At 55.0% G+C, this 13,759-nt stretch overlaps 1 protein-coding gene across 10 annotated transcripts in view; it reads left to right on the forward strand.

The window, feature by feature from the left end:
* Positions 1-13,759, forward strand: part of SEC16A (SEC16 homolog A, endoplasmic reticulum export factor) — a 33,088-nt gene that overhangs the window by 776 nt on the left and 18,553 nt on the right. For 5 of the 10 annotated variants that reach the window (XR_014265940.1, XR_014265941.1, XR_014265942.1 and 2 more), the window contains exons 1-5: positions 31-224; positions 3,784-7,472; positions 9,202-9,338; positions 11,447-11,544; positions 13,187-13,313. Coding sequence is in view for 4 of the 10 variants with exons in the window: in XM_082470051.1 (XP_082326177.1) it covers positions 3,852-7,472; positions 9,202-9,338; positions 11,447-11,544; positions 13,187-13,313 (3,983 nt within the window). In the remaining 6 variants the exon portion in view is untranslated. Of the gene's footprint in view, positions 1-30; positions 225-3,783; positions 7,473-9,201; positions 9,339-11,446; positions 11,545-13,186; positions 13,314-13,759 lie in introns of those variants that run through there. The other 5 variants (XM_082470051.1, XM_082470053.1, XM_082470050.1 and 2 more) reach the window with 2 other exon arrangements.

A 13,759-nucleotide genomic window follows, 5' to 3' on the forward strand; every position in this document is an offset into this window, starting at 1 on the left:
GAGGGGCGTGGCGCGCGCTGACGTCGCTGCCGGACACGTCGGCGGCGCGGTGGCCGTGGGGACCGGAGCCGGATGTGCCAAGATGGCTGCTGCGGCTGCCGTGTCTGCGCTTGTCGCGACCGCCGTGCCGTGCTCCGCTCGCGGCTCCTGAGGGGCGGGAGCCGGGGGTCGCGGAGGGGCCGGGCGGTAGCCGGAGTGGGTCTGGGCCGCCCTGCGGCGCGCCGGTGAGGGCCGGGGTCTGGGCGGAGGGAGGCGGCCGGGCCGGGCCCTGCCCCGAACGGACGGCGCGTCTCCTGGGAGCCGCCAGGGGGTCGGGCGGGGGCCTGCGGGCTGGGAGGGTTGGGCAGACCCCTTGGTTACCTGCCCGCTCAGGCCGACGTGGCCTCCACCTGCACGGGCTGTCGGGTCAGCTGAGTGGCCCCTAGCCCTGGTGGCTTCAGTGTGGGGTTGTGTTGGAAAGGCTGGAAGAAAAGCCAGACCTGCAACTTTTTAAGGAGTAGAAGCATTTAGGAAATTTTTTTAAGTTTAGCTTGTCCTTTGCCTCGAAGGTTTTGAAGTTTTCTGTTCGTTGGTTGAAAGGTTTCTACTGAGCCGTGCGGGCGATGAGGTAGATTGACATTTGAACCAAGGAACAGCCTTGTTGCGTCTATTGGTAATGGGGCGAGGTGACCAAGATGTTGCAACCGAGGTCGAGCGCTGTGTCTTATGTCAAGGGGCAGAGGGATGTGTAAACCAGCCTGCCCTTTTTGTGAAGAAAGTGTTACAGTAGAGCGTCTGGACATGACACAGCCATTTAAAATCAGTTGTTGCTGCTTTATCTGAAAAGTTTTAAATGGTTTGGAGATAGTGAGTTGCTTATTAAGATTTTGTTTTAAATACATATGATGCAGATGTTAACCAGAGAGGTATTTCCCATCCCCGGATATGGCACGAAGCAAACTGAGTCACAGACGATTGTTCCTAGGTTGATACTTTTGCAAGTTTCAGCACAGCCTGCCTCCCTGCAGTTTTTTTCCCCTGTGCCCTTTCTTAGGGTTCCAGGTGCTGTTATCTTAGAAAGATACAGCAAGAGCCAAAAAAAAATCAATTCTTTCTTGTTCTTTGTGACTCATACACCCTTAATAGCATTTACTGCAGTAAGTCTCAAAATTGTATGGAAAGTTTTCTCCTGGGTAGGTGTGCAGATTTTAATGTGGTTCCTTCTTGCTTCTGTAAACATCTTTTCCGAGTGTCCTTTTTGCTCTTTGTCATTTTTCGCAGTGTTTAGACACTCCCTTCTTTAACATCTAAATGTGTATGATTCTGTACTTAGAAAAGTTGGAGTCTGTGCTGTCTTTGTGTCCGGTGTCCCCTAGTCTGATAGGTACGTCGCTTAGCAGTTGCCGTGAGGGAGACTGTGGGCAGAGCATAGACTCCCAGGTGCTTCCTGACACTCCGGTTGGTTTACACACTTATGCTCAAGGCGACGGCCCAGGCAGGAGAGGGGTGTGCTTTCAGTATCTCAGTTCAGTAGCCAGGAATTTATTTTGAAACAGGTTGTGTTTATTTTACATACATCCAAGGCAGCTTAGTTGAAGAGCTGGGGTCATGAATAATGCATCTTTAGGAAGATCAGCTGGTTTCTTTGAAGCAGTCTGCCTTTTTTAAAGTTAGGTGACTTGAGGCTACAGAATGACTTACTAGACAGAATAAAATTCTCTGTAGTCAAAAGATAAATGATATGCCCTTGCATTGTTTTTTGCTGGTGAATATAAAAAAAGATCAAAAGAATAATGTTCAAGTCGGAAGATGGTTCCAAATGAAATTGGTGTATTGCTAAAAAGCTCTCAGGTGTCAGGGAGAGAAGGGGAAGCTACTTTGTAGGGAAGTGATAGTGTTTGCTTATAAAACGGTTCTTAGTCCAGTAGTTGAGAAAATAATTTTAAGGAAGTTTCTGCAAGGAAAACATCTTAAGTGTAAATGTTATGTGAAATTTAGATTCTGATAAGATTTCCCTATTAAACAGTCATAGGGATTTGGGCCTCCCAGAATCCACTGTGAATAGAATTTCATAAGATTAAACCCAGAAGGGACTTTGAAACCATCATTTCAGTTCTCACTTTATAGGTGAAGAAATTGGGTCACAGAAGGAGCAGTGGTTGTGGCTGAGCAACTCAGCTGGCGCCCAGTCTGGCTCTCACAGTGACACCTGGGGAATAAATCCTCTGGACCTGTTCTCTGTGTGTGTGTGTCTGTGTGTGTGTGTGTGTTTATTTTTATTTTTTTAATGTATGCTGGTTAGTGTGGTTGCGGGTCTCCTGCTGAAGCCTTACAAGGAGGATGTCATGTCCTGTAAGATGCCTCTGATTTCGCAGAGAAGAGGAAGAGGCTCTGCCTGTCCTCCCCTTGCTCCATGTAAAGCTCAGCTGTAAACGTCCTGTGTTTTAAAATGACAGCTTAGAACCGAATGAAGTCTCTGATGCTGTTCTTCATATATTTAACTCCATTACATTTGAGTGGGTTTCAAAGTGCTTGTCTGTCAGAAAGGGTTCCCTGCTGGCCTGGGACAAGAGTGTGTGTGGGCAGTAATAGTAACGGATTCATAGATTCATAGGACTCGTTTTCAGATGGGAATAGGAACTTTCCTTTGTAAATAACTTTACTCAGTATACGTTTATGCACTTTTTCTTTTGTCTGAGTATCAGAAAGATTCCCAAGGACAAAGACATTGTACACCTGCAGAAATGTGTGGGTTAAACTCAGGAGTCCTTCTATCATTTCTTCCTTTGTTGTTGACATTTTTCTGTGATGGGCTCCACTTAATCTGTTTGTGAAGGTTGTTCTGGGGAGAAGGACTGACATACAGAGGAGGACTTTGTAAAGAGACCATGCTTGGATTTTTGTCTCAAAAGTGCAGGTTAACTATTCAAGAATATACTTAGTGTGTTTTAGTAAGAAACAAACTACAACAAAAAATGCTGTAAAGAGGATTTCTGCCCCCTTGTTTTCTATAAAGGGTTTATGGGCCCTCTGCCTATTATTGACAAGTTTTGAATAAGTCAGTTAGTCAGTTTTAAAGCAGCTTTAAGATTACTTGGGGTTTTCATTCCAGGTATAGTTGTTACAACTCCAGTTATCAGAGGAAGCTTGTTTTGCTAGTGGTGTGCAACCAGTCATGGTGCAGAAAATGGACATTTTACAGGGTGGGATAAAAGGCGTTTTAGGTGAATACATTTTGCAGCTTATACTACTCTGTAAGGCTCTTTAATTAAAGAAAACAGAGGAGCAAATTTTTAACTTTTGTTTTCCTTTCAAGATTTAGAATTAACCTGTATGAAAAGTATGATATGCAGTCTTAATAGAGGAGTTGGCTTTTTCTCAGTCTGCAATAGTTTACAGGAAAATGTGGAGGGACTGCGTACCTGGTGACTGACGTTAGCTTCTGCTTGGTCCCTGCCAGCTTGCTGAGGGCATCGTGGGGGCGGTGGGCGTCGCCCCTGGGTACGTAGCAGGGGTACGTAACTGAATCTCAGCGCAGGGCAGCGAGTCATCTCAAGGCACTCGGCTGGCCCAGGCACAGCCAACTTCTGCGTCCCGGCCCGTGCTGTCACCCCAGGTCCTCCCTCCCGAGCTGCCCGGGACAGCGGTCGTCACGGGAGTGGAGGCTGGAGAGGTGTATCCCTCAGGACTGCATGATGCAAAATCGTTTTCAGCCTTTTTCTTCTTTCTTAGTTTTCCTGATTGCAGCCAGGACTTTGAATACATGGATTTTATGTACTGATTCTTTTTCTTTTTCTTTTTCAGTTCAGAGTAAGGAGCACCTCTATCCTGCGTCTTCTGTACGCGGCACCTCGTTGTGCAGGAGCTCGATCATGCAGCCTCCGCCCCAGGCTGTCCCGTCGGGCGTGGTACGGCCGCCCCCGTCCGGGAGTCCTCAGAGCACGTTCTGGTCCAACAGCCCGTACAGAAGACAGGCCAACAGCAATGCACCGGTGGCCCCGATCGCCTGCCCACTGCAGCCGGTGACGGACCCGTTTGCTTTTAGCAGACAGGCGCTCCAAAATACATCACTGGGCAGTTCGTCTAAAAGCAGCCCACCCGTTGTGCAAGGCCCAGCCCCACCGTTGTCTCTTCAGCGTGCTGGTCTGCCTGGGCCACACACAAATGCCGGGGATAGCTCCCAAGGACCCTGCGAGCCTCTGCCGGGCCCTCCGTTGCAGCCCAGGTCAGATGCCAGCCCGTTTCCCGGCGTGCTGAGCCCCTCGGCACCACCTGGGCCCGAGGTGAACAGGAGAGTCGAGGTCGCTCCCGGCCCGGAGCCTGAAGTTCAGACGCCGCCGTATCCTCCTCAGTACATTCCAGGAGTGGGTCCTGACAGCTGTCGTGTCGGCCATCCACAGGCGAACACGCCACGGCCCGACAGACCCCTGAGCCGGCCGAGCCCGCACGACGGCACCGCAGCACCAGCAGCGCCCCCTTTCCTTCCTCAGCCTCGTCAGCAAACGCCCGGGCAGTGGGGGCCGGTGCAGGGAGGCCCGCAGCCCTTGGGGCAGCATTACCGGCCTTGCCCAGAGGGACCTGTGCAGAACACGGTGTGCCACGCCTCCAACGCTGCCCACTTTCCCGCTCCGTCCAACCCGCGTCAGGGTCCTGGCCACGAGCAACACGGCCCCCTGGTGTCTTTACCGGGACCCTCGGCCAGTGACGGGAGAAATGAGGCAGTCTACCTGCAAAGTGGAAACCACTCAGCGAATAGCTTTGATCCAGAAAATGCATTCAGGCAGAATTCCAGAGTTGGGAACGCTCGGGCAGGCCAGGAGTTCAGGTTGAGTCCAGGAGTGAATAGAGAGCAGTTGTCAGACCTGGCTCTCATTAACCCCTTCGCTCAGGGAAACAGCCCAGAAAGCCACTCGCACAACTCCCTGGGTGCCGGGAGCAGCTGGACCCTGCCGGAAGTGGGCTCGGGAGCGCTCTCCATGTTTTTCAAAGGAGGAGAGACAGAGAACGAAGAGAACCTCACATCTGAAAAAGCGGTCTCTGCCGGTCAGTCTGACTTTGATGGTTTCTCCCCCAGCCCGGGCCTCGGCCAGCCTCCTGCACACATGGGGGCAGGAGGCGTTTATCAGGCCTTTCTCAAAGGTTCCAGCAGTGAGCCCACGCAGCAGGGAGGAGACCCACAGCCTTATTTTTCTCAGTCTGCAGGCATCCGACACGACAAAGCAACCACTAACGCTGCCGCTGTTGACATGTGGGGTGACACAGCACGTGCGGGGACTCACGGTGCTGGGGGCCCGCAGTACGAGAACGTCGAGAACTTAGAGTTCATTCAGAACCAGGAAGTTCTGCCAAGTGAGCCCCTAAGCGCAGACCCTTCCTCCCCAAGTGCTCAGCTCAGATACGGGCCCCTTCCCGGGCCGGCTGTCCCCAGGCTCAGTGCCGTGGGCCACGCTGGAGGCGGGGGCCCTAATCTTGAGGCCCCAGATGCGACGGCGCACCCTGCGCGGTCCGAGAGCGTGTCTTCCAGTTACAGCAGCCAGAGCCACCGGGGTCTTCCCAGTGCAGCCAGGCCCCACGACTCGGGGGGCACGTTCATTCAGCAGGAAGTTGGAAAACCTGAAGATGAGGCTCCGGGGAGGTTTTTTAAGCAGGTCGATTCCTCTCCTGTGGGAGGCGAGACAGACGAGAGCACCGTGAGCCAGAACTACCGTGGCAGCCTGCCCCAGCCCTTGGCCCCGAGCCCCCCAAAACCTACGGGAATATTTCAGACGAGTGCAAATAGTTCTTTTGAACCAGTGAAATCGCACTTCACTGGAGTAAAGCCAGTCGAGGCAGACCGCGCCAACGTGGTGGGCGAGGTGAGGGGGCCCAGCGCCCACCAGAAGCAGCGCAGAGCAGCCGCTGCTGCGCCCGACGCCTCCCCTGGCAACCTGGAGCAGCCCCCCGACAACATGGAGACCCTCTTCCTGCCCCGGGTCTGTGTTCCACCTCTCACCACACCCACAGAGGCCAGTTCCGGGCTTCTGCACGCCACGGGGCCGCCCTTGGAAGCTGTGCTCCCCGCGCCTGAGAAGAGGCCCTTGACCAGGGCGCAGGGGGCTGTGAAGTGTGAGAGCCCAGCCACGACTTTGTGGGCGCAGAACGAGCTGCCAGATTTTGGAGGCAATGTCCTCCTAGCCCCAGCTGCTCCCGCACTTCACGTGCCCGCGAAACCTCAGCCATCTGAAGTGATCCAGCCTCCAGATGAGGGGGTGTGTGGCCAGCAGTCCCGGCAGCTGGGCCCCGGCCCCGCCGTGCAGAGCGGGGACGGCATTGGTGCTTCCGAGAATCTCGAGAATCCTCCCCAAATGGGCGAAGAGGAGGCCCTCCCGTCCCAGGCGGGTCCCGGTTATGCCACTCTGCTGTCCTCCCCACCCACCGAGTCTTTGCAGAATCAGCCGGTCTTGGTCGCCCAGCCTGATCAAAGCTACAATTTGGTTCAGCCGGTTAATTTTTCTGTGTCCTCGTTGAATCCTAAGGAGAAGAATCAGTCCTGGAGAGATTCTTTGGTGGGAGATAAGCCCACAGTAAGCAGCCAGGCTGCTGGGGGTGATTCTGGAGAAGACGCTCCTTTGCCTGGGACTCCAGCTGGCGCTCTCATCTGCTCGCCTCTGCCTAACCGTCTTGCCCAGAGTAATTTCCCACAAGTTTGTGGTGCCTCTGAAATGGTTTCTAGTCAACCTGCTAATTTGCTGGTTCAACCACCGTCTCATCCAGTTCCGAAGAACTTACTTCCGGAAAGTCAAAAGATTCATAACGCAGAGAGCATTCTTCCCGAGTTAGTTACCGGCCCTGGTGGAAGCACAGGCGTGATGTTAGTTCCACCTGTGAACAGTACATCAGTACCTGATAGTAATACGGCAAATCACTCCAGCAGTCGGGGTGAAGCTTCGGGAGCCCTCGACTTTACATTCAGTCGGAGTCTGGAAAATCCTGTAGGGATGTATAGCCCGGCCCAAGCTGAGAGCCTAGCTTCTTGTCAGCAAACCGTCTCCGGTCACAGACCGCGTGGGCCTGGGGCGCATAGCCCAGACCGTTTCTACCAACAGGTGACGACAGATGCTCAGGACCAGCACGGCCCAGAGAGAGCCCAGCAGGAGCCGGCGCCTCCCCCTCCCCCTCCCCAGGGGCCCAGAGCAGCACTTCCAGAGCCTTCAAACCCAGCAGGTCCACCAGCGCAAGGACAGCCCCCAAACCCAACCCATCCGTCTGCAAGTCCGGCTCCAGCTGACATGGGCCAGCAGCTGCCGCCTCGACCACCTCGGTCCTCCAGCGTGTCCGTCGCGTCTACCAGCTCAAGCCAGGCGGCCGCGCGGTCTGACCAGCAGTGGCTGCAGCAGCCGCCGCCTCCAGACTTGGCGTCCTACTACTATTACAGGTCCCTGTACGATGGCTACCAGCCCCCGTACCCCTCACCGTACCCGCTGGATCCTGGCACCGCCCCCCACTATTACCAGGTAGGGTCGAGCTTGTGGACTGTTGAGCCCCTGATCAGTGGTTTCTTCCTCACGCTGTGTGCCTTGGCGGGGTTCTGTTGGTCAGTTCCGAGGTGACCCGTGGTCAGCTGTCACGCGCTGCTTCATGGGAGGAGTGCTGCCTGCTCACAGCTTGTTCTGCTGAGCACGGCCTTTCTCTTGGACGTCCACACCGTGCACTAGCACATTGAGTTGGGTAGAATACCTGCCTAATTTTTGTTTAACACAGCATATCCCAGCTTACGTGACAGAAAGGACCTTTGTTTCCTGTCCTGCCTATTGGCTTTCCGCAGACCCAGGGTTCTTGGTTGCACAGTTTGGGAAACTGGAATAGCTTCTTGAAGCTTCTTTGTGGTTTTGACCTCAAAACCTACCTAAGAAGCAACAGGAAAACTCCAGTCTTTCAAATGCCTCCTTCAGAATGAAATTATTTAGGGAAAAAAGTTAGGTTTGGAATGTAATCCAAATGAAACAGCTAAGAGTGGTGTAATTCCATAAGCTTCTTTCAGGTACGTTGTGATAGCAGCAGCAGAGCAAGGGACCCCACTGTGCTACCCAGAAGATTCTTGCCTCTTTTCACACTGATGCAGGCCCACGAATGTCGTTTAAGTTCTGTTTAATCCTGCCTTAGTGTGAAAAAGTGATCCAGGTGGACACACGTTTGATTACTGTCCGCTTCTCACCATCTCTCGTGCTGGCCCGCATCACCCACGGGCAGCGGAGGCAGAAGGACTGTGGACCAGAAGTTTGAAGTCCACTGTCTGACATGGGGGCAGGCGCCGTGCTGGAGGCCCTGCAGTCAGAAGAGGCTGAGGGAGCGGGGCTGCCCCGGTGATGGGGCTGCCTCGTGGGCTTTGGGCATCTTTGCACATGTGGGAACAGGTACACACCTAACCCCTGAGGTCTGGGACTCCTAGATCCAGAAGGAACCCCACAGAAGGAAATTGCGCGGTGCCCAGAGCCCAGCAAGGCCCGGCAGTGCAGGGAGGGGCCGCATACCCGCTCTGGGCCCTTGTCCAGCAGCTGCGTCTGCGTCCCGGAGTCCCAGCCGGCAGCCAGCATCACGTCTGTGGGAGCCCACTTCCTTCTGCCTTGTCTCTGTGTCGCTGCGGATTCCAGTAGTGGTGAAGAACAAGTCCATTTTACGTGATTTCTCGTCCTCCGCTGGGTGATGGTGGAGCGTCAGGCTGAGTCAGGAAGGACTGATTCTGGCTCGTGCCTGGGTCACCTCGTCTCTACTTCAAGTCCCGATGTGGCCTTAGAGCCACGGGGGTTTATCGGTCTGTAATGGGGCTGAAAGCCTCATAAGAATAGAATATGATACTCCTTTTGAGGCTGCCTGTAGCTTCAGGACCCGTCCCAGTGGACCCTCGTTCCTCTGCTTCCCTGAGATGGTGTCTGAAACGGGACCCGAGCTTGTGGGGTCGTGGCACCTGCGCAAGCGAGACCTCGGGGAGCAGGTAACGGGTCCTCACGGGTCACCGCAGGACCCGGGCGTGGCCCGCGGATGGCGGGCCATCTCCTGAGCCGGGCCAGGGCAGTCTGTCTTAGGGACATGGCCGTGGATTTCATTTGTTTTTTATTGTTTCGCATGAAGGAAGCCCCGCGTCTGGGGCTCATCTGGAGAGCAGCGTCTGTACCGCGAGGACTTGTGCCGGTTGCTTGATTAGTTGGCTCTTGGCATCTGATGGAGGTGTCCTTCTTTCAACAGGACGTCTACGGCCTCTATGAGCCCAGATACAGGCCCTACGACGGTGCAGCCGCCGCCTCCGCAGAGAGCTACCGCTACCCCGAGCTCGAGCGGCCCAGCTCCCGGGCGAGTCACTGCTCGGACCGGCCGGCTGCCAGGTGACTGACGTTTGTGTTGCCGGCCGTGGTAGTAACTTAGTGATTTGAAAAAGACCGTGTTTGTAAAGAATTATACAGACCTGTTTAACGTGTGTTTACGTTTTGTGGGTGTGGACAGATTATAGGATGCATCTTTAAATCGAACTAAGTGTGCTGCTGCGCGGTTACGGACGTGTCGTCAGATGGCCTTTGGTCAGACCCGACCCTGTGCAGGGCCACCAGGAAGCCACCCCTGCCCTCGTGCGGGGTTCCTCCCGGCCCGGGCAGTGGTCCCGTCGCCGAGGGACGCACACGGCTCCGTGGGTGCCGAGGCAGCTTTTCCCCCATGCAGGTCCTTTGCCGCCTCTGGTGACGGGGGGCCCTGACTCCCGGGCCAGGCAGGCGCGGGCTGGAACACGGAGTGGCCCGTTGGCAGCAGCCGCCGTAAGCCCAGGCTCCCTCCCCGGCACTGCCCCCCGGGCCACAAGGCCCCCAGCCGCTCCCTCCCGCTTCTCTCTCCCCTGACAGAGCTCCTCTCAGTTTTGCGATCACAGATGAGGCATTTCGAAAGAGCCTTGGCATCGTGCCTTCAGCTGAGTAAAAGCTTAGGCAGGCCACAGTCCTCCCCTCAAGGGGCATCGGGGGCTCAGAAGGAAGCGCGGGGCTGCAGAGCCCACCCGCCGTGGCTCCTCCCACGCCCCGGGCCCTCGTCTCACCGGGCCGGGTTTGCCATGAGGGTGCAAGGCTCCTTCGGCTCGTAATAGAGTCTGGGCGCGGGTGAAGACTGCGTCCACGCACCACCTTTCAAAATCGGGGCTGCTTTTGCTGCTTCCCGCGTCTTCAGTAGCTCGCCTGGAGACGAGGCCCTGCCTCTGTGAGCCGGCCCGTCCAGCTGGCCCCCCTCCGTCGCTGGGAGGGATGCGCTGAGCCGCTGGGCCCGGCGCTCTGGGAGGTGAGACTGGAGTCCCAGTGGGCGTTCTGATTCGGGGAGAGCAGCCGGCAGGTGTTTTCTAGAAGCCCTGAGAGGTGAGGGAGGATGGAGGCAGGGGCCGGGGCACACCTTGCTCTGCCGCTTGTCGCCTGCAGGCCAGGTCGGGTTACCTGGCAGGCGTTTGTTGCCGTGTCCTCACCACTCACCGCTCACTCGTGGAGGGAGAGCAGCCCCTCCCCTCTCCTGCCCTGTGCGTGTGTGCACACGTGTGTGCAGGCCTGCGTGGCCGTGCTGAGCATCAGCGTGTTGTGCTTGTGCCTGGTGTGGTCACATCCCGGCAGGAGGGGAGAACGAGCCTTGGGTTTCTGCGGTGGCGTCTTTCCTGACGGGTGACCGGGGCTGGAGAGGGCAGCGGGGTGGGCGTGCTCTGGCTATGCCCTTGGTCAGGTCACTTTTCTGGAGCCCCCGGTGGTGGGTGCAGGCGGTGCACTGGAGCGCTCCCCCCAGGGCCCCCGCCCAGCGGGTGCTGTCCCTGTGGTAGGTGGGGGGGCCGGACACCTCTCAGGGGCAGCTGCACCCCCAGGAGTGAGCCATTCCCCAGGGGTACACGGAGTCACAGTTTAGAAATCAAAAGTGCCGTCAAGTCCTTCCAAGGATCTTCCTGCCTCGGAAGGCCTGATACCTGCCTGTCCTGCTCAGGGTCGGCAGCACAGCTGGGCCTGTGAAGCCAGCCTTGGTCGGGCCCGTGTCGTGAGTCCCGGGCAGTCAGCTGGAAGGGTGCGAGGGCCCTTTTCCCCACTCAGGACACACGGGTCGCGGTCTGTGTAGAGGGTGTTGCAGTCGGCGCTAGCTTGGTTTTGATAGCTCAGTGCTTTTTGCTTCTGCTAAGCATGATATCCAAAACGTGAGACCCTGCCTTTAAGCATTGGCTTTATAGCATGCAGCACTGAGCACGCGAGAAGAGTTAGTTCTTTTATGCTGAACAGCACTTAAATAGTTATTTCAACAGATAAATTTTAATTTGCTGTATGGTAGGGAATCCTGTAATCTTATCGTTGTTACTGGTTCGGATCTCCTGATTAGAATTTTTTCACAACCAAGGTGCTCTGATGAATGCCTGTTGCTCTGGGTGTAATTTGTGTCCCACTTTAAGAAGCAGGTAATTTGTTTTTTAACAGCACTGTGTGTTTTTTTTCAGGCAAGGGTATCCTGAAGGTTACTATAATTCCAAAAGTGGATGGAGCAGTCAGAGTGACTACTATGCAAATTATTATTCCAGCCAGTACGATTATGGAGGTATGTTCAGGCGTTTTCATCGGTCGACGGCCAGCAGATGCGTGTTCAGACCGTGCAGCCGGGTGCAGAGTGGCGCGCTGTGGGATTTCTTAGGAAACCTTCCCTTTTAGTAGTCTTACGATCTTAGCTCAGAGCCAAAGTAATTGAAAGTAGTCTGTGTCTAGAAATAATTATATTGCTACTTTTCATTAAGAAATTACATCTTAATTGTAACATTGTGTCTGTATCGTATTAGTAGTTTTCTTTGATTTTCCAGCAAAGCATAATTATCAGTAGTTCTAGAGTGTGTGACTTGTCCATATGTGGCTATTTAAATTGATTAACATCAGTAAAATGAGGGACCGGCTGCTCACTGCAGTGGCCAGGTGTGACGTGCTCCACGTGTGGCCAGAGCCCCCACATCACACAGGGCAGATGCAGGATGCGCCGGGTGCCACCGCTGTCTGGCAGTGTTTGCGTCTTGGCATGTGTCCCCTGAGCCGCCCTGCTGGTCCCCCTGCCTGGCTGTGGCCCTCGCTGTCCCAACATGGCTGCCCGCTTCTGCGTCCCCGGGGCTCTCCCTCCACTTTTGTATTTGCACTGCTTCATGCATAATTCTGCACGTGCTTGCTCAAAGTGGTGTATCTGGTTTGCTTATAATGTTAACATGCTTTTTTTCCCCCCTGCATTTGCTTTATTTATTTATTTATTTATGTTTGGCTGCGTTGGGTCTTTGTTGTTGCCCGCGGGCTTTCTCTAGTTGCGGTGAGCAGGGGCTACTCTTCGTTGTGGCGAGCGGACGCTACTCTTCGTTGCGGTGTGCGGACTTCTCATTGCGGTGGCTTCTCTTGTTGCAGAGCATGGGCTCTAGGCGCGTGGGCTTCATTAGTTGCGGTGTGTGGGCCCAGTAGTTGTGGCACGCAGGCTTCAGTAGTCGTGGCTCGCGGGCTCTAGAGCACAGGCTCAGTAGGTGTGGCGCACAGGCTTAGTTGCTCCGCGGCATGTGGGATCTTCCTGGACCAGGGCTCGAACCCGTGTCCCCTGCATTGGCAGGCGGATTTGTCCCCTGCATTGGCGGGTGGATTCTTAACCACTGCGCCACCAGGGAAGTCCCTGAATGTGCTTTTTTAAAGTAATCTAGTTTTGAGAATATTTTTAAATTTTTGGTTATTTTTTATTCAAGTACAGTTATTTTACAAGGTTGTGCTAATCTCTGCTGTACAGCAAAGTGACTCAGTTATGCACACATATACATTCTGTTTTCTTACTCTTTTCCATTACGGTTTATCCCAGGAGATTGGGTATGGTTCCCTGTGCTCTACAGTAGGACCTTGTTGTTTATCCGTTGAGAGTATTTCCTAAAGCTCTTTGGATCACATTAGAGAAAAGAGATACGGATAAAAAAAAAATTTTTTTTTTCTTTTTAATCACGTGTGTTGAGAGAAAAACTGTCAGTGGCTGTTAGGTATCACAGTACAGGCAAGACACGGCCGGGTCCTCTGGAACAGTTAACGTTCCCTGGGGTCGTGCCGATTTTCGGGAGGAAAGTTTGGTTGCTCTCTGAGGCTGAAAGCATTCTTCAGTCCTGGGGTGGCCTGGTTTTGTGACGGCCAGAGGGGTGTCTTTTGCACGTTGTACTGACGCAGTGATCTCGCGCCTGCAGGTCCAGGTCACTGGGATCGGTACCAGTATGGCTCTCAGTCCAGGGACCCCCGCACCTACGACCGGCGGTGCTGGTACGATGCTGAGTGCGATCCGTACAGGAAGGAAAGCTACGCTTACGGGGACAGGTCGGTAGAGGAGGTTTTGATGAGGAGGGCGGGTCGTGAGTCAGCCTTGCTTCCGCGTCTGTGCCCTCGGGTCTTTGTAATGCCCTCGAGAGCTACGGTTGTGTCTGGCTTCCCGGGGAGCGGTCACTGCTGGGAGGAGGAGGGTGAACTGACCCTCCCGGTGGTTCTCTCTTTGGGCTTGTGGAGGAGAACCGGCCTCAGAACCAGCGCCGCGAGTCAGTTCATCCTCCTCGGGTCCGGGCGAGGGGTGACCACCTCAGACGGACCCCCAGCCTGCCTCTCTAACCTCAGGCGGGGCCTGAACTTGGCCTGGGGATGCAGCGACTCCACTTGAGGGTGGGCTCTGACGAGCGCCGTCCTTAGGGTCAGGACGCGGGGCGGCGGGGACCTGGAGGGGCTCCCCGCCGTGTGGCACGTGAGCCTGGGCCCCGGAGGCCCTCTCCCCG

Source organism: Balaenoptera physalus (assembly GCF_965194825.1).
Source record: "Balaenoptera physalus genome assembly, chromosome: 7".
Lineage (NCBI taxonomy): Eukaryota > Metazoa > Chordata > Mammalia > Artiodactyla > Balaenopteridae > Balaenoptera > Balaenoptera physalus.